This window comes from Galeopterus variegatus, unplaced genomic scaffold (genome assembly GCF_000696425.1).
Source record: "Galeopterus variegatus unplaced genomic scaffold, G_variegatus-3.0.2 Scaffold4425, whole genome shotgun sequence".
In the NCBI taxonomy this organism is placed as follows: domain Eukaryota; kingdom Metazoa; phylum Chordata; class Mammalia; order Dermoptera; family Cynocephalidae; genus Galeopterus; species Galeopterus variegatus.
In genome coordinates this window covers 20,032-41,322 of record NW_007730536.1, presented here as the reverse complement: position 1 = coordinate 41,322, position 21,291 = coordinate 20,032, and the positions used below count along the sequence as shown (strand labels likewise).

The window sequence follows — 21,291 nt, the reverse complement described above, 5'->3', positions numbered from 1 at the left end:
GCCACAGTTTTTTTAGTTTAACTGCACATGTTCAGAATATTTCTACATTAGGGGTTGTAAGCGAGCAGCCTACTAACTGAATTCAGTTTGTAGATAAATGATTTACATGAGTATTTGTAAGTTTAGAACTTCATATAATAATTCGGACTGCAGGTTTCTCTTAAAATTTTCTAAGATCTAGCAACAGTGAGACCCACTCCACTCTTACAGGACCAGAGTAGCTGCTGTTGCCTTTAGAAGAGACAGGCGTGCTCAAGCTTCGTGAGTCCCCATCGCTCCTGCCCCACCTTCTACCTGTTGCTTCCCTCATCTAAGTCACCTGCCTGGTCCCTCTGGGCATTTGAGCTCCACACCCATTCTCCACATATGAGCATGATTAAGTTTTAAAAATTGTGCCATATACCACATAAAGGCAGTTCTTCCTTTTACTTATTTTATTACTTTTAACTGAAACATAAAAATCATACGTATTTATGGAAACAGTAATATTTCCATCCATATAATACCTAATGATCAAACTAGGATAATTAGCATATCCATCACCTCGAACATTTATTTTTTGTGTGTGTGTTTGGAATATAAAAAATTCTCTCTTCTAGCTATTTGAAATATACAATAATTATTAATTATAGCCACCCTACAGTGCCACAGAACACTAAAACTTATTCTATCTGGCTGTAATTTTGTATCCATTAACCAACCTCTCCCCATCTCTCCCTCCCCCCTACCCTTCCCAGCCTCTACTAACCGCTATTTCACTCTTCTTCTCTGAGGTTGACTTTGTTAGCTCCTACATGAGTAAGAACACGTGGTTTTCATCTTTCTGTGCCTGGATTATTTCACTTAACATAGTGTCCTACAAGCACACATTTCCTTTTATTCTCATTCTATCGTTTCTTTTTTCGTCATGGAGTTGCTAGATTCGCAAACATTTCCAATCTCAAACTTATAAGGTTAGAAGGGACAAGGAGAAAAAAATGGTACCTATTAATTTGCTCCTGAAATTATAATAGCATAGGAAAGTAGATAAGTTAAAGTGAGCTTACCACACATCTTTAAAAATATACTGGAAGTCCTGCTATATTTAGCTGAACCTCATAATAACTGAACTCATTGAAACATGCTTTTTGATACTACCCAGGTTATATCTCCTAAAATGCAGCTACATAACAGTAAAAGCCTGGTGACAATATGTTGTCATATACAATGGGTGCCCCTCATGGGTACCAGGTGTCCTAAAAGTGTCCACTGCACTTTGTAACTATTTCACAAGAAAAAATCAGCTCATTTCAAAGGATGAAACTATCACTCATATCAGCATAATTCTCTTTTGGGAAAAAAATAGTAGAAAATTATTACATTCTTGGATTTTAAGGAAGTTTAATCTTATTTTGTAACAATAATATAATAGGGANATGCTTTTTGATACTACCCAGGTTATATCTCCTAAAATGCAGCTACATAACAGTAAAAGCCCGGTGACAATATGTTGTCATATACAATGGGTGCCCCTCATGGGTACCAGGTGTCCTAAAAGTGTCCACTGCACTTTGTAACTATTTCATAAGAAAAAATCAGCTCATTTCAAAGGATGAAACTATCACTCATATCAGCATAATTCTCTTTTGGGAAAAAAATAGTAGAAAACCATGCTTTTTGATACTACCCAGGTTATATCTCCTAAAATGCAGCTACATAACAGTAAAAGCCTGGTGACAATATGTTGTCATATACAATGGGTGCCCCTCATGGGTACCAGGTGTCCTAAAAGTGTCCACTGCACTTTGTAACTATTTCACAAGAAAAAATCAGCTCATTTCAAAGGATGAAACTATCACTCATATCAGCATAATTCTCTTTTGGGAAAAAAATAGTAGAAAACTATTACATTCTTGGATTTTAAGGAAGTTTAATCTTATTTTGTAACAATAATATAATAGGGATAACATATTAAAATATGTTTTGTTGGAACTGGAAAAAAAACAGCTATGTCTAGATAAGTCCAGTTAATTTCTGCTAAAATAACATTGACCTACAAACTGAATTTGCTTTGTAGGTTTCTAGTGCATACCCCTAATGCAAAAATATTTTGAAATCATATGCAGTTAAACCCAGAAAACTGAAGATAAGCATATTACTGATGTAAATCACAATAGAGAGTAAAAATCCTGACATGGTATTTTTTACTTCCTTTTATGGAAATTAGAATGTAAATTAGAAGATGTGAATAAAATGGAAAACAAAATGTTTAGTTTTGTTTGACTTCTTTAAAAAAGCAGTGATCGAACTTGTTCAGAATTCGTGAAATAGAACATCTGTTAAAATTCATATTTAAGTTTCTTAATTACTTCAAAAATTACTTGAGCATTCAGTACAATCAAAAAGGATAATTTACTAAAAGTTTACAGGCTAAACTCTCAGAGAAAAATGCAGATTGCTCAGAAATACTTCTAATGCCTGTTCAGATTCAGAGTCAATTTCTCCAATAATATTCAAGTATTTAGAGTAAGATTAAATATGATAGGATTAAAGTAAAAATAATAAAGAAGAATAGTGTCAAAAGGGGACCTAATTATTCCCAAAATGCAACATGGATGGCTCCCAATGGTGATTAGTTATTGAATATTAGGAAGACCAAATCCTTATATTATCTAAAGGTCATTCTAAAGGTTTTCCAGGGCTCAGCAACGTATGTACTTCATGTGTATCCTATTAAGTAAGCTCTATTTTGATATAAACCCTGTCCTAACCACAAGGCATGTGAATTTAAGTTTCTCTTTAACCTAAATGATCCACTGATCTCTGTCATCTCATTCTTCAAAATCTGTAAGTTTACTGATGCAAATCTCTTTGGTTTCTATGCTGAACAATTAGAATGATGGTGGCTTTGAAGAAAGCTCTGCTCCAGGGAGTCATTATTGGAGCAGAATAGGCAGATAAAGGGAAACAAAAGCCTGTCATCCCCAGGCTGGGCCCTGTGGATAGTAGGTCAGCTTTTAGCTCAACTAGTATAATACTGTCTCATGGATTTAAAAAACAAACAAACAAAAAAACTTCATACTCATAAAGACAACATAAAATAGAACATCCAAAGTACCTTGGATAAAATATGCCACATCATTATTACTTTAGTTTAAACCTATTATTTAAAGAAATAGAAATCACAAAATCAGAAAAGAAAAATAATACTGTATAGGTTTCTTCTCAAGAAGAAACAAAATTAGGCAAGATGACATTCCACAGGACTGTGCAGACCATCAGCAAGCATAATCGACAGTCTGCTCAGGGTTAGTAGGTGCTAGGCTTTATGGAGTTCACCAGGGACAGAAAGAAGTGGTTGAGGAAGTACCTTCAGTCCAAGCCAGTAAGCCCAAATGACAGCAACTGCATGCTTACGCCTAGCCTCCTCCTTCAAGCGTTTCAATTCCCTTCGAGCCTAGAATGTTTTAGATAGTAAATAAAAGAGACAGCCCAATGCAGACAGCACAAATGACCAGAAAAGACACCCCACCAAACAGAAGAGCCAATTTATGAATAAGGATTTTAGAATGATAGAGCACAGTGCATGATCATTTAAAACCAAAGAATCAGCGTCAGGCTGGTGCAGTAACTTGTATTTTCACTGCACTGAGATTCTGTTACCCTCCCCCACTTAACGTGCAATTTTCCTCCCCTGTCTTCTTTCTCTTTGCTTCCTTCTCCACACTCTCTCCCTCCCTTATCACAGCCTCAGAACTGTGAGTGGCACCTAATGATTTCACTAGACTTTCCTTCACTGATGGCACATGGGGCTAAAGAGGCTGTGAACTCCTGTCTGAGTTCATTCATTTGGACAGATAAAGAGACAGCTCTTGCAAACAACTATATAGAACACTGGAAGAAATAAAGTCCATTTCTCTGAAGTGCAAAAACAAATCTAACAAAACTCTAAAATTCTTTCCAGTTAAAAAAATAAAAATAGCACATATATAAATTCAATTTTAGCTAAGGCCCCAAACAGTGAAATATACTGGAGATTAAAGCAAGACAAAAAGTGAAACAACTTACAGGTTTAAAAGTGACTTTTAAGGAAAAATTAACCTTAGGCATGCTATTTTAAAAGACAGAAGTAGGCATTAATTTTTCAAAACGTATAGTACTGAGACTGGGAAATGAGCTCACTCACTGGAGAAATCCAGCAATAACCATCTAAGAGTCCTTCTGCCTCTGTTAGGACATTTCCCTCAGTTGCCTAAAGGAGCTAGTTTGTTCTTCGTGGATTTTCAGGAAAAACACAAATGAACAACTTTGGTTAGTTTTTGGCAAATTAAGTTCCTTATGCAGGCAAATGTTGACTTTTCTCATTTTTCTCACAAGATGGGCTTGCAAAGTTGACAAGGTATCCTTAAAAACACAGGGCTCTGTTGATATTTGTGTTTCTAACTGGAATAGACATTTTTAGCAAAGATGACCTTTGATTTTCTAAGTCACAAAAACATCTAAAAATCTTGTCCCTTGGGGTATGTGAAATGTTCACAGAGTCCAGGACTATGCCTGGGGATTAGTGAGAGTATTTCAGGAGGCCTTTGTTTCTGAAAACAAACAGCTGATGCTGAAATTCCTGGGATTCTTCAGGGGCAATTATAGCTAGCTTTGCATGAACATAGTTTTCTGCTAAATCACAGATGATAATTATTTTCACATGTAATATTTTGCTCATACTAACTAATCAACAGGTAAGACAATGAGCCTAAAAAAACAATTTCATTCAAGGATTAATTTTTTTTTAAGGCATGCTTTTAAGGACATTTCCATTGTGACCACAGTGCAGAAGGCTGATTCAAGCCCAAACCCTAACATTCCCAAAATGCCCCCCCACTCCCCAAAACACACCTCTAAAAACCACCAGCATACATCAAAAAAAACCCCAAAAAACTAAACATGCATGTTACTTAAGATTTTTTTTTTAAAAAGAGCAACTATACTAGTGCCTTATTAGTAAGCAATTAGTTTTTTTGGTCTACATATGCCCAAGCTTTCTACGTACACTACTGACAGTAACATCTCCAGGTTTGTTAAATCTGGCTGCTAGGACATGCATCGGGGTGAACTGCTATTAACTGCAGCCATTCATCCCCTAACATGCGAGAGAGAGGACTGACGATCGCAGAGTTCCTGGATGGAGTGATGAGACGTGTGCATCAAGTACCTTGGATCCAAGCCAGTAAGCCCAAATAACTGCAATAGCATGTTTATTCCTAGCCTCCTCCTTCAGCCGTCTCAGTTCCCTTCGCGCCTGTGATGCATTTGAAAAGGAGTTACAGAAAAGTTTAAGGCAGGAAAGGTTACTGCTGGTTCCCAATGGAGAAAGAAAAAGAAAGACACCAGTCACCAAATGGTAAAACGCAAAAGCATGTGCCACCACCCACACCATAATGTTGGCAAGAGCAAGAGGCAAATGCGTGCTCAGTAGCTGAAGCCTGGGAAACATTTTCTGCCCCTGAAGCCGAGGGTCTGAGGGTCCTGGGTTCTACTCAGTATTGCTCCTGACCCACCACCTTCCTCGGGGTCTCTGGCCTACCTGTGTCCCATGCCAATATGCTGCAATCGTTGTGACTGCTTCCTGACAGCGCTTTTGGTGCTTCAGTTCCCGCAGGATTTTTCGAGCCTAAGGTGCAGAATCATCCAAAAAAAAAGAGAATGGTAAAAAAAAAAAAAAAGGAATTCCTAGTGACTTGAAAAAAATACCTGAAGTGATGGCAGTCCTAACAGTCATGCTCCAGTGAAAAATCAACAGCTAAAGGGAAAGGGGAAGCTGGACACAGCCCCAAACTGACTATGAGAAGGTTGTCAATGAAGAAAACCACCAAGCATGAGTGTGGTCCCCACTCCAGATTGGGGCAGCACCTCCTGTGCCCTGACATATGACAGGAAAAATCTGACCACAGCAATACAAGCTGGTGGTCATTAGAAGGAGGGAACAGTTCTGAAATGTGGTCAGTGGATCCCCAAGGACCCTCCAAAGGCCACTATATTTCTTTTATTATTACTGTCTGGAATATAACTGTAGCTGTCCTTTTCATTTGAAAGAAATTTTTAAGTTTGCTAAAACAAAACGATCTCATTGATCCCAAACCAGTGGCTTCTTCCCAGTAGTGGCTGGGAACTGATTTTATGGGGGCCAGGAGGACACATGGTTTGAAGGTGGGCTTTGGGTCCTGCCTCTGAAGTCTCTTGCCTGCAAACTGGGACCCAGGGTCCAATAATGAAGTCAGGAAGACAGTTCAGGCAGCAGTTTCCTTACTCTGCATGCTCAGATTTGTGTTTTGGCATTGCTGTGGGACAACTACTGAGCCCTCGGGTTGTCCAGAGCCCGGACAAAGGTCAATAAATGCTGCTGGACTGCTGGCCCGGGCTCTGCCCTCTGAAAAGGCTCCAGGCCTGGGTAGGACATTGAAGTATCTGCTCTGGATCCAGTCCACTCCAGAAAGTCTCCTAACAGGAAAGTGGTCAGAACAGGCCCTGAAGTATCTTTGATGTACAGCAGAGGTCAATAAACTTTTTCCATAAAGGGCCAGATGGTAAATACTTTAGGTTTTATAGGTCATATGGTCTAGCACAACTACCTGACTCTGCCACTGTAGTGCTAGAGCAGCCAGGCCATCTGTGAAATAAATGAGCACAGTTGTGTTCCAATAAAACTTTATCTGTGGACACTAAAATCTGTATTTCATATAACTTTCACATGTAATGAAATCTTCTTTAGTTTGCAGGTTTTACCCGCAGGCTAGATGTGGCCTGTGAATCTTAGTTTGCTGACCACTGAACCAAGCCTTAGCAGGAAGGATGTGGAACCAGGTCACCCACTGTGACTGTCCCCCCCACCCCCACCTTGCCCCCAGCCCAAACCACTAGACCTGGCCAGAACTCAAGATCTTTCACTCACTATGGGGCAGGCTGCAAGATGTTCACTGGGAAGTTATGGGTGTTGTTGGGCTGGGGGTGCTGAGATCTGGGAGGACTCACAGGCACAGAGGCAATGGCTGTAAGACAGCCTTCTGGACAACAGCTTCTCCGAAAACACAGGGCAAGGGGATACTGAAATCATGTACGGTATTATTTCAAGGACTTCCTGCTTAGAGAACAAAGCCCTTAAAAGAAAGGTGGTTAGAAGGAAGCAGGCAAGAGATGGTCACCGGGGCTCCGGCTTGGCCCATAATATTTATTCTTTCCATCTGACTGTTTACAGGGTAGGCAGGAGGCGGAGGAGCCCTCCCCTGCAGGGTGAGCCTGAAGACATCATCCTTTGTGAAGAACCCAAAAAACCCAAACAAAAAAAGCACACCACTTCTTTTAAACTCACCTTCCAGCCCCGGATGTAAGACTGAATTACCAAGGCAGAACTCTTTATCTGCTGATACCTCTTTTGTTGCTGTAGGATACAAGGGGAGATATTAGCAGTTGTATTTACATCTCTGTAATGCCTACATTGCAGGGACTGAGAAAGGGCATTTGCTCACTTAGTGCAATTGACTCTTGCTCATCCTCACTCCTTCTGGAAACCAAATATGCCAAACAGTCCAAAATTATTACAGTTAACCCAAAGTATGCTCCAAGAATGCTAAATATTATGATTTCTAAATGACTCAGGACCCACCATTATTATCATCTGTTCTTTGTATTATGCTGTTATAATACAGGGTCCCACACCCAGCAGACTCTCAGTAAACGCACATTGAATGAGTCCACACCGAGTTCCGCCTCTGCTTTCATGTGTTCTCTATTCTCAGTGTCATTTATCACCATGCTACTTACTGGGCTATGCTGTTATAATACAGGGTCCCACACCCAGCAGACTCTCAGTAAACGCACATTGAATGAGTACACACCGAGTTCCGCCTCTGCTTTCATGTGTTCTCTATTCTCAGTGTCATTTATCACCATGCTACTTACTGGGCCTACCTCTAACACCTCTAACTTCCCAGTTCCTTTTAGGTTTGCCATTTTCACTCTGCTTCAAGCTGGGAAATCAGCTAAAAATTTAAGTACACTGGTTTCAATCCACTAATCATTTATATATTGAGCCCTGACAGTGCATAAAGCATTTTAATAGAACCACAAGGACATAAACGTGAATCTGACTCCATCCCTGCCCTCAAGGACTTGTAGTGTGGGCACAAGTCAACTGTGTATTGATACACAGTGCCCTGGGAGGGACAGAAGGCAGAGGGCACAACAAGCAGGCTCAGATGGAGAATAGGTTACTTCCAAGCAGGGAAGGTTAAAGGAGCCCCAGGCTCCAGGCTTTGGCTCAATAAGCCCAGTGCCCAGAGGCCTTTCTTATTCCTAGAGCTGATGCCTCAGAGAGTGAAGAAAGTCCAATCCTTTAGACAAAATCAGAATTCTACTAAAACATGACATTAGCTTTCTGGAATTAAAGCCATTTCCAGTGCTGCTGCAATAAAGAAAGAACAGCCGATTATTTTGGAAAACTGACCCAACCATAGTCAAAGGGTAAAATGACAATGTCTCTTTCAATCTGATGGCCAAAATTAAAGATGTCAATTACCACTACATACATCTAGATCAGCAGAAGGCAGTGTGGTGTACTAAACTGGAACTCTGAAGTTGTCTCAGATTCAAATCCCAGCTCTGCCACTTACAGCTGTGTGGCCATGAGCAAGTTACTTAATGACTCAGAACCTTTATTTTCTCATCTTTATAAAAAAGAACCATAAGAGCATCCGTCTCCTGAGGTTGGTGGGAGAATTAAATATGTAAAGATTACACACACGGGAAGTTGGCAAATTAGCATCATTATCACAGGTTGAAAATGACCGAGACTCTTACCGCGTATCTCCTGTACCAGGCAGCAATCACGACTTGGCTTTTCTTCATTAGCAGGAAGTGTGTGCGGCACTTCCACCCCCGATAAATCTTCTGAATGAGGGTGGCCAAGTCCTCGAGCCGTTGCTTCCTCAAGTCTTCTAATTTGAATAACTAATAGGAAATAATAGATGGACTTTATCACAGCTCCTCTGAAACCTCACAGCATATGTGAAAGGAATTCTCAGAAGGTAAAATGCCATGATGTTGGAGTCAACCACATTGAGAAAAAAAATTGAATAATCATATTAATTACACGTGACATGGGTAAATGGCCCATCAGAAAAATATTCTGATGAATTTGTGAGATTCACAATTTTCACTCCAGTGATTCAGAATTCAAGACAAATCAGAAAGGGACTGAGCGCTGTCTATGAGGATGAAATTATTAATGCGAAGCACACGCTGGCAAATTTTCTCAAACAATGTAAACGCTTTCCAAATTCTCTAAATTTCCAAATAACTAATCAACTGCTATACTAATTATACTTCACACTAATCTATTCATTTATAAAAAGTCTCACTTGGAGTTCTACAAGGTAGAATTTTAAGTGTTCTTTTTAACTTTGAAAAAAATTTCATTTGAGTGCCTTCCTATACCTCTAAATAGGCTGTAGTTCCTGAAATTATTATATAATTCAGATATTACAAACACAGATAAGTTTGCCTCCAGTTGCTATGAACTAGGGAAGTTTCATTGTTGTAAGTAACAGTTCATGATTTCGTAAGTGCTGTACAATCTGTCAAAGACTCTGATGGTTCATAAAAAAAATACACAAATTCTTCTACTACCCCGTATGTGCCACAAGAGTGTGGCATTGGTGGTAGAATCTCAGATAATGTTCTGAAGTTAAACACCCTTTAAGAACTTGCCTATAAGATTCNTACCTCTAACACCTCTAACTTCCCAGTTCCTTTTAGGTTTGCCATTTTCACTCTGCTTCAAGCTGGGAAATCAGCTAAAAATTTAAGTACACTGGTTTCAATCCACTAATCATTTATATATTGAGCCCTGACAGTGCATAAAGCATTTTAATAGAACCACAAGGACATAAACGTGAATCTGACTCCATCCCTGCCCTCAAGGACTTGTAGTGTGGGCACAAGTCAACTGTGTATTGATACACAGTGCCCTGGGAGGGACAGAAGGCAGAGGGCACAACAAGCAGGCTCAGATGGAGAATAGGTTACTTCCAAGCAGGGAAGGTTAAAGGAGCCCCAGGCTCCAGGCTTTGGCTCAATAAGCCCAGTGCCCAGAGGCCTTTCTTATTCCTAGAGCTGATGCCTCAGAGAGTGAAGAAAGTCCAATCCTTTAGACAAAATCAGAATTCTACTAAAACATGACATTAGCTTTCTGGAATTAAAGCCATTTCCAGTGCTGCTGCAATAAAGAAAGAACAGCCGATTATTTTGGAAAACTGACCCAACCATAGTCAAAGGGTAAAATGACAATGTCTCTTTCAATCTGATGGCCAAAATTAAAGATGTCAATTACCACTACATACATCTAGATCAGCAGAAGGCAGTGTGGTGTACTAAACTGGAACTCTGAAGTTGTCTCAGATTCAAATCCCAGCTCTGCCACTTACAGCTGTGTGGCCATGAGCAAGTTACTTAATGACTCAGAACCTTTATTTTCTCATCTTTATAAAAAAGAACCATAAGAGCATCCGTCTCCTGAGGTTGGTGGGAGAATTAAATATGTAAAGATTACACACACGGGAAGTTGGCAAATTAGCATCATTATCACAGGTTGAAAATGACCGAGACTCTTACCGCGTATCTCCTGTACCAGGCAGCAATCACGACTTGGCTTTTCTTCATTAGCAGGAAGTGTGTGCGGCACTTCCACCCCCGATAAATCTTCTGAATGAGGGTGGCCAAGTCCTCGAGCCGTTGCTTCCTCAAGTCTTCTAATTTGAATAACTAATAGGAAATAATAGATGGACTTTATCACAGCTCCTCTGAAACCTCACAGCATATGTGAAAGGAATTCGCAGAAGGTAAAATGCCATGATGTTGGAGTCAACCACATTGAGAAAAAAAATTGAATAATCATATTAATTACACGTGACATGGGTAAATGGCCCATCAGAAAAATATTCTGATGAATTTGTGAGATTCACAATTTTCACTCCAGTGATTCAGAATTCAAGACAAATCAGAAAGGGACTGAGCGCTGTCTATGAGGATGAAATTATTAATGCGAAGCACACGCTGGCAAATTTTCTCAAACAATGTAAACGCTTTCCAAATTCTCTAAATTTCCAAATAACTAATCAACTGCTATACTAATTATACTTCACACTAATCTATTCATTTATAAAAAGTCTCACTTGGAGTTCTACAAGGTAGAATTTTAAGTGTTCTTTTTAACTTTGAAAAAAATTTCATTTGAGTGCCTTCCTATACCTCTAAATAGGCTGTAGTTCCTGAAATTATTATATAATTCAGATATTACAAACACAGATAAGTTTGCCTCCAGTTGCTATGAACTAGGGAAGTTTCATTGTTGTAAGTAACAGTTCATGATTTCGTAAGTGCTGTACAATCTGTCAAAGACTCTGATGGTTCATAAAAAAAATACACAAATTCTTCTACTACCCCGTATGTGCCACAAGAGTGTGGCATTGGAATTCAGATATTACAAACACAGATAAGTTTGCCTCCAGTTGCTATGAACTAGGGAAGTTTCACTGTTGTAAGTAACAGTTCATGATTTCCTAAGTGCTGTACAATCTGTCAAAGACTCTGATGGTTCATAAAAAAAATACACAAATTCTTCTACTACCCCTTATGTGCCCCCATCCTCTTGGACACTGGCAGATAAGCACAAGAGTGTGGCATTGGTGGTAGAATCTCAGATAATGTTCTGAAGTTAATGGTAGAATCTCAGATAATGTTCTGAAGTTAAACACCCTTTAAGAACTTGCCTATAAGATTCTAACAAGTTCAGAGTGTAAAGGTTTTGGTTACATACTGTTCTTGGGTTTCGGATGAATATCTTTGATCTACCAAAGGAGTATTCTTCCACAGGAATCTCTAATTCATTAAACAGAACCTCCACACCAGACCTAAAAAAAAAAAAAGAAAACAAAAATAGAAACCATAAGATTTCCAAGTTACAAAATAGTTTTATCTTATCTTACTTCTAATCATGATATCAGGTTCTCACTGGTATAAAAGAACATCATTTCCAAGTATAATTGCTCTTTCAGTAATCATCTTTCTATCAAAGAATTTTCAGTACTGAATTGCACAAATTAAACAAAATCTAGTGAACACTAAAAAAGTAAATTTGTGTTCAGAACTATGTATTCTAAGAAAATGTGGTATTAAAGCCAATTTGTTGATTTCATTAGCAGAGGCAACAGTTGTATAAAAAATTCCTGTAATAATGTACCAGCCAGGGCCACAAAGAATGCAAGAAACTCAGATCTATTTTGAACCTATTCACAGTTAATTCTTGAAAACATTTTAAACACTGTTTCTGCTCCTCAGAATGTGAGCAGGGCCCAAGAAAGTGCTAAAGTGTCAGACCAGGGGGATGCTAAAGTACGTGGGCCTCACATGAACAAGGCCTGGAATTGGCTCTCACCTCTCCATCCTGGACTATCAACACCAGTCTTTAAAACTACATCTCGCTAGTGGTTCTCATAGAAGTAGAGAGTAGACTAATGGTTACCAGAGGCTAGGAGGGGAGAGGGGTTGTGGTGGAGAGGAGAAGTGGCGGATTAACAAGTACAGAGCTATGCTGTCTCCCCTAAGTGAATCAATGCACAGTATGCGCACGTATTGAAACACACTATACCCCACAAATACGTACAAGAAAACATTAAAATAAAATACATGTGCAGTATTATGGTACACGTTTACCACAATATCCTGGAAATTAGCAGCAGGAACTGAAACAGCACCCAGACTCTACATTAGCTGGGTACTGAATTAGGCATCAGAGACCACACCCTATGCCTGGAGTTTCCGTATCTTCTTATAATGCAGTTGAGTATCTGTTGATGTTCCTGTGAAAGGTCAGGTCCACTGAAAATGCGGAGGCAACACTAGTACAGAGAAATGAAAATCCCTAAGCTCCTGCCAAGGCCACGGAACAGGCCTTCCTGTAGTATTTGGGAGAGAGCTTCTACAGCCCACAGAGGAGGGGCAACCTCTCTGACAAGAGCAGAAAAAAGGTCACTGCACAGGCAAGGCCGGATTTCTCCTGTGGTGGCTGCCCTCCAGCACACAAGTTCCCTTTGCACATGGAGAGCTCACCAGGGAGGGGGATGCTCTGTGGGATGGGCCTGCAGGGTCCAGCACTGTCTGGGACTGGCTATGTAAGTGCAATTCAGGGCAGACCAGCTGCAAGTGTATGGCCTCGGGTCCAAGCAATATTCTCCAATCCATCTTTACCAGCAATAACAATGACAATGTAAATCCAAGCTGTGCCTGTTATCTATTTCTCAATCGGTACAGACCTAGGCCAACAGTGGGACCTTCACCTCCACCCACTCCCCCTTTCTCAGGGAAAATTCCTGAAGTGAAAACTGAAAAGCTGAGAGTGGTGATCCAAGATGCCCTTTTATGATTCTACACAAATATGTATCAGTTACAAATTGCCTATGACTTGCCATGAGCTTATTTTTTAAATTTTATTGACATATAAGCTCTAAATGTGGATTTAATAAGTATTCTCTTGACCTTAAAGAAAATCGAGACCTCTATAATTAATCAAGAATTAGTACAAAACGGTATCCTAATAGAAGAGGGTCCAAAACAGAGGTTACACCCAATTTTTCACAGAATTCTGTTTCGCCTAATAGTGTGCGGGGAAAAAACATGTTATTTGTCTACTTTAAAAATTCACTATTAAATAAGGTCAATGAATTTCTTACCTCGCTGGTCCTTTCCAATGAGGCCATGTTTGTTTACAAAGCATCTTGTATCTTTCCAGGCAGGGTTCATAGGCCTGTCTGAAGGCGTAGCCGGCCCTCCGCACACGGACATTCTCCAGAAGACCCAGGTACCTGATCTGATGACAGACGAGCGCCTCGTTGAAGATGTGTGCTGCTTTTTTATCATTTGGTTTGATACATCTAAAAGATTACAAAGATTTTAGGTTTGAAACTCTGCCTATTATGGATATAACTGTCCATGTTTTATAATGTGTTATATATAATTGTTTCATAGTAAGATAAGTACTTTGTTATTCTTGGGAGACCTAATCATTTCTTTTGAAATTATTTCAAACCACTTTGTAACACACTAAAAATAAATACAATACTGCCTACACAGCACTTTTGAAATTATTTCAAACCACTTTGTAACACACTAAAAATAAATACAATACTGCCTACACGGCAATTAAAAAAAGAACAAATTACTAACACATCCAACAATATGGATGAGTATCACTGACATTTTGTTGAGCAAAAGAGGTCTGATAGAAGAGTACACGTTGCATGATTCCATTTACACAAAGGTCAAGCATTGCTAATCCATGGTTAGAAATCAGTATTGCTGCTGTTACCTCTGGGGAGAGGTAGTGGTGGGAATGGAAGGGCACAAAGGCATCTTCTGAGATGATGGAAATGTTTTATATCTCAGTCTGGATGGGGTAACACAAGGCACACGTGTAAAAATTCAACAAGCTGCACAGTTAAGATTCATGCACTTTACTTATGCTTTTTATACCTCAATAAAAAGATAAAAAAACACTGTTGCCTCCCTGTATCTGCTCTCCTTTTTAACAGGACACTTTGCTGCCCAGGTAAAGACTACATTTCCCAGTCTCCTTTGCAAATGGGTGTAGCCATGTGACCAAATTCTGGCCACTAGGACCAGAGCTAAAGTAATACTTCTGGGCTGTGTCCTTAAAAGGAAAGGACCTGTTCTCCCTGGGGTTTTCCCCAGTTTACTGCTGGCTGCGAATGTTGACATGGTGGACAGCCACCATGTCATAATGCAGATGAGGAAAACACTGTGGAAATGGCAGGCCCACCAAATGGAAGGAGCTGCCCTATTAGCCCTGGAGTCCTTACACTTAGAAGTTACATAAGAAATAAATGCCAATCTTGTTTAAGCCATTGTTAGGTTTGGATCACCTTGCAGCAATCCCTGTGTCCTAACTAATACAATTGTTAAACACTAATGATTATGGCTGCGTAACTACAACTGTCAAATAAATTCCACACACACACAATATGTGGACAATTAAATCTTACCTAGTTTGGCTTTGATGTTTTTATGCTTTTCCTTTAACCATTTATAAAAATAATGTCCACTCTTTGGCTTAAGTAAGGATAGACAAATAGATCAATGGACGAGCCTGGTAAGTTCAGACCTAGACCCCTACACATATATTCAAATGATTATCATTAAAGGCACCAAGGCAAATGAATGAAAAAAAGAGACTTTTTTACTTTTCAATATACGGTGTCAGAGCAATGGGATATTTAAATGGTGGGGAAAAAAAGACCTAAACTTAAATTCTGAAACTACAAAGATTCTAGAAAAAAAATATGATAATATAGCCACAATCTTGGGGCTTATTAATCAAGATTTCTTACAGAAGATGTAAAAATCACTAAAAGGGTAGGGAATGAAGGAACTTTCTGGGATGATGGAAATGTTTTATGTCTTGACCTGGGTGGTGGTTACTAAAGTGTATGTAACAGTTAAAAAATAAACTCTTTACCTAGTAAGATTTCTTACAGAAGATGTAAAAATCACTAAAAGGGTAGGGAATGAAGGAACTTTCTGGGGTGATGGAAATGTTTTATGTCTTGACCTGGGTGGTGGTTACTAAAGTGTATGTAACAGTTAAAAAATAAACTCTTTTCCTAGGATCCATGCATATCACTTCATATAAATGATACCTCAACAAAATATAGTTACATGAAAAAAAAAAAGTCCACTCAGTTGAGAATAACAAAGCAACTAATCACAGAAAGTTTCCTGATTATTTTTTTGAAACTAGGATCTTCTCCCAATATATGTTCTAACCTGACTGCAATTAAACCAGGGGATTTTGCCTATATATTTCTACTAAGATAAATATCAGGTAAACAAGCCAAACACAAAAATGTTCTTCATTCTAGTTTCCTCATAACTGAATTTTCAAAGACAACTGTGGATGGTATTTGTGGGTGCAAACATGCTATACGGCATCTTACCCATCAGACACATACCTTCTATTACCACATATACACATAGCAAACTCTAATCCTAGCTGGTCTTTACTGAATCTTGAGATAGTTATCTCTAAAATGCCTTAGAAGCAGAAAAAAAAAGAGACAAGAGGCTTTTTAAGGAAGCCTTTCTATTGCCTTGAAAAAATGCAGATTGTTTTAGGAGTCACTACTTTCTCCAGGCCTACAACTCCTACAGGAAAGAAAGAGGTGCATATATCCTAACAAACAGCACAGTTGTAAACAGAACTCCACTTGCTTCAATGCTCTGCTGTACATTCATATAACAAGAATCCAAAATGATGCCAACAAAAGTTTTCTGCAAAACTCTGACCAGGAAAAAAAAATTTATTTTGTTTAACTTATCATTTAAAAAAAATTTAAACATACAGAAAGCTGAGAACCCCTACATGCCACCCACCCAGGATCATTAAGTATCTACTGTCACATTTTTTTTTCTCTTTTTTTACTTCCTTATTTTGGGGAAAAGGACAGAAGAATATTTTTTTAAACCAACCCCAGATATTGTATTATTTAATCTGTAAGTACTTTAGTAATCCTCCGCTTGGGCTATACTCAGATTTAAGCAAATAGGAAAATGATATTCCTTGAGAGTGCTCTCACATTTGGACTGCCAAAGAACTTTATGTGCCAGAAATACCTAATATAGTTTGGGTTCTTGGTCTGTAGGTTTTTCATCAGGGTGGCCACAGATGCCTTGAACTGTGAGCCCGCCGTGGGAGGCCTTTTCAGGTTGATCTTGGCGGGATTCCCTTCAGGGAACAGAGACTTGATGAGCACGTGGCTGGCCTTCCACATGGCTTGAGACAGGTCTCGATAGAGAAGATCGTTGTTTTTGTCAACAAATCCTTCCACCTGGTACAGCACCTATGAGAAGGACATGGGACTCAATGGCTGGCATATTGCACACTATAATGTCAAACAGCTGTTAAAAATATTCCGAACCTATCTACATTACAGCCTCATTTCTTGGCCGTCAAAAAATCTCCGACACGTTAGTCACACTCTAATACTGAATTTGCCTCCAAGTTTAAATTCCATCTGTCTAAATCACAGAAGAGATCAAAATAAATTCTATTACCCTTCAGGATTTGCAAGAATAAACTCCAAAAATGTTATCATAACATTTTCAAAGGATTTTAGATTTTTTTGGTGTTTGAACATAATTTGATGTTTTACTTTTATTTTTTTGTTCACATGTGACAATTATAGTCGGTTTAAAAGTAGACAGGGGAAAATAGAGTAATATTATCATACACATCCTAAAGCAGCAGAGAAACTGATCAGTAATGTACCTTTTAAGAATACAGGCTACTGAAAAAAATAAAGGACCAAATTCAAACATTTCAAAATTAAAGGTAATTCAGATACTATGTACATAAGTGTTATTAAATAAATAATTATGTATTTTTTCCCTTTAAAGCTTGCAATCTTATTCATAAGAAAGGAGGTATTAAGTGTTGTTAAGTAATCTTTAAGGGTTCTAAAAATCTATTATCGAAATTGTTTTTAACCTTTTCTTTATACTTTAGATGGCATAAAATTAATCCCCCAAAATATTAACTAAATACATGTTCTTTTTTTTAAAAAAGTAGATATTTTCCCCGGTGTCATCTCAAAATCTCAATCTAAGAATTTGCTATTTTTGCTAAATGGCTTGTACATTTAAAACTTTATTGTAAGTCTTTAGTGACTCTTAACTTTTACTGGCAAATCTGCTTTATTAGTGTTGATGGATATTTTTCATAGGATAGCATAGGGCTGGAAAATAAAATCAGTTTTTTAAATATATTTGGACTCTTCATTAACTCCACTGGCTTTGCTTTCAGTTCTCCATATTAATAAGATTTTGCTCAATATGGTCCAGATTCTACTTCTATTGAACATTTATTGCTCAACTGTTTTAGCAGCTCAATTTAGCATCCCCAGTTAACAGTGTTTGGAACGCTCAACTCTGAGGCGCAGTCTCCAGGTGGGCACAGCCCCACAGGCCTGGCTCGGCGCTCACAGCTCCCCATACCTTGCCAGCATAATGCTGAATTCTGAAGCAGCTGTGGGGCAGTGACGTGTCGTTGAGGAACCGTGAGCACTTGCTCATCCTGCTCTCAAAGTGCTGGTGGGTGGCGCAGACTTGGTTCAGCTTTTCTAGGAAGGTCTCGTCGGTGACTGTGCCAGGTCTCAGGCACTCTTCATCCAGCATGGCCAGGATTCCATTTGTGTTCTGGGAGAAAGGAAATAAAAAAGTTTCCTTCCTTCCTCACTGTATTGTTTTAATAATTATTCCTACTTATACCATTAAAAACAATCAACTTAGTCACAAGAAAATTCTGCTCAGTTACCAGGAAAATAAATAACAGCCACAGAAGTCAGCCCGTTTCCAAAGTGCCCCAGGTGTGCATGGGGGTGGGCGTGAGCCATCAGTCTCTCCCTCCCTGCACAGGACAGGACCTGGGAGGCACCTCGGCCACCTCAGCCAGCTCAGGACTGTTAGAAACCCACACTATTAGAAAAAGACGAGTCAAGACCTCAAAGATTCAAAAACAAATCTAAAAGTCAGAACCTAATACAGCCTTTATAACATGTTGTCACAAAGCAGTCTCCTAAGGCCGTTATTTGATTCACAGCTTGAGAAGGAAATTGGTTTCATATGTTTCCAAATTGTTCATGTGTTCAAAATAAAGTTTATTTTCTATAAAAAAACAATGCTGTGATTTGGGATGCTGCCTTTAATGACACTGCAATCAAGCTGTTTCCAAGAATATCTGTTTAGAATAAAATTCTTGTTCCAAATAAGATTTCTAAATGGATGTTAAACATGAGTGAAAATGTATTTGTTGTGTATTCAGACCCTGTGATCATATTTATTCCAAGAGCAGTCAGCCCTAAGCTGGACCAGAAATCAGGAATCTACTTTGCTAAATTAAGGCTACTGCTCCTTGGATTGCCTCTGCAGGCCCGTAAGTCTTAATTCCAAAAATAATCCACTCCACTGACCATCAACCCCACCTACTTCCACTGAGGCAAAGTCCCTCGTCCCTCTTCCCTTCTCCTCAGAAGGCCACGACATCCTCTGACCAGCACTGATTCATTCCACACAAAACCCGGGGGAAGTGTGGATTCTGAGGAATCAAGTTTGTGTTCATAACATCCCCAGAATAAACATTATTGTTTAAGATGCTGGAAGGAAACATTTCCTTTATGTACCAGGCTCCTACGTGAACATGAGTTTCTTTAATCACATATGCAAGGGGATTTTTAGCTGAGATAATCTAGTTAAATTAAGTGTATTACCAGTGTTCTTCCCCCTCCCCCCCACCCCCTTTTTAAAGGAAAATAATTAAGTGCAATGTTATGTCTATGCAGCAAATTACCTTGGTCACAAATTTAACAGGAAAAATTTTCAGGAAACCCACTAATTTTCTGGATTTTAAACTGGAGCTCTGAATTGCTGATGTGGATTATTAGTGTTCCCATTCCAACATTGTTCAGATTTTTCAAAACAAAGTTTATATTTAATCACTACTGAAAAACAGTGATGCTTTCAAATACGGTTTTTAATATCCAATTTAATCAAAGATGCAGCTTTCAGGAATATTTTTAATACTGAGAAAAAAATACTGGCTAATTACAGAATTTCTAAAGAGTTTGTTAAAGATGAATAGAAAATGATTTGCTGCACATTCAGAGCCTATGATGGTATTCCTGAAACACTCACCTACTACTGACAGCTAACAAGACTGTAGGACAATAAAGTTTATACATTGTCTCAAACTATTTCATCAAGGTCAGAGTGTTAGTAATTCTAAACTTTAAAGCCTTTTCACATACGCATACTTCTTTGTCTGGCCACCTGCAGTCACACAGGCAATACCGTCTGCATACATTCTCTGAATCAATGCTAGGTCTGTACCTGAGCCACTTGTGGGGCCCCACTTAATTCAGCTTCAGAAATTGTGCCTTTATCACCCTTTATCTTAACTTGAACAGTATGTTAAGAGCTTACTAGAGTTTTAGAAATGAATGGCAAAAAACTGGATGGCTGCTCTGAGCCTACTCTGATCAGTACTCACATTCCCAGGAGCCATGCCTTGGACCTGGGTTCCCACCACCCAAGAAAGGCTGATGCATTTAAGGGCCTGGCATTTGAAGGTCATAAAGGGCTCTGGGATAAAACAACAGGATGAGCATGAGGGATCCCGGCTAAGTGTGAAAATGTCCAGCTGTCTATGTATGTGTCCAAGAACTGTGTGTGATCTGTTAGGGCTATAAAATCTCCTGAACTCTGCAGTTCCTCAAAGAAAAGTGTAAAATGGTGAAAATACTAATGCTTAACACTGAAGGCAGTGAGATCACTTCTAAGTAGTGAATTATATTGCTAAAAAATTCTTTAGAAAACTATACTTAAGTACTCACATTTTCGATTAGGTCACAAATGATAGCATTATTGAAGTAACTCCTGAACTCTGCAGTTCCTCAAAGAAAAGTGTAAAATGGTGAAAATACTAATGCTTAACATTGAAGGCAGTGAGATCACTTCTAAGTAGTGAATTATATTGCTAAAAAATTCTTTAGAAAACTATACTTAAGTACTCACATTTTCTATTAGGTCACAAATGATAGCATTATTGAAGTAGTCAATGTGAGTCCATTCTATATCCTAAAAAACAAAACAGAACAAAATCACATTCCATACGATGATGCCACAACACTACCAATCCATAAAACAGATTTTGCCCATCTTACTACATTTCATTTCCTGTCTGAATTTATTTCCTTTATAGAATCAGTGCTGCAAACGTCATATTCTGATTCCCAAAACTTTCTTAATGCAGCAGTTTACCACTGACATAATCTGATTGAAGTAAACACCCTTGACCTGTTCCGAGACTGCCTCCCACTCCACTCTCCCATCTGTGGCAATTTCCCATGCACTTCACTGGCCCTGTGCCAAATATTTACTCACCAGGCCCTTGGGTCAATATTACTTTGTGTATATTTACAGTGTTTATAAGGAAATAAGTCAGTACTTGATCCCAAGAATCTAAGGCCTAGATTTTTCTGTTCTTAATTTGTAATCACAAGAAAAAAACTGATTTTCAAGTCAATCCTATGTTGTAGGGCTGTTAACTATTTCAAGTGTAAAAAAAAAACCCAGTACTAAGACAAAGTATTTTCAACATAAGGAAAGACATGAAAACCTAACCCCTGGTTGTAATGC

At 38.8% G+C, this 21,291-nt stretch overlaps 1 protein-coding gene across 1 annotated transcript in view; it reads right to left on the bottom strand.

The window, feature by feature from the left end:
• Positions 1-21,291, bottom strand: part of MYO1B (myosin IB) — a 56,981-nt gene that overhangs the window by 19,035 nt on the left and 16,655 nt on the right. Inside the window, exons 8-16 of the mRNA XM_008587554.1 lie at positions 20,668-20,730; positions 18,094-18,294; positions 16,714-16,940; positions 13,758-13,958; positions 11,846-11,939; positions 10,642-10,791; positions 7,343-7,411; positions 5,561-5,647; positions 3,350-3,436 (exon numbers count right to left, since the gene is read on the bottom strand). Of these exons, the coding sequence (XP_008585776.1) occupies positions 3,350-3,436; positions 5,561-5,647; positions 7,343-7,411; positions 10,642-10,791; positions 11,846-11,939; positions 13,758-13,958; positions 16,714-16,940; positions 18,094-18,294; positions 20,668-20,730 (1,179 nt within the window). The remainder of the gene's footprint in view (positions 1-3,349; positions 3,437-5,560; positions 5,648-7,342; positions 7,412-10,641; positions 10,792-11,845; positions 11,940-13,757; positions 13,959-16,713; positions 16,941-18,093; positions 18,295-20,667; positions 20,731-21,291) is intronic.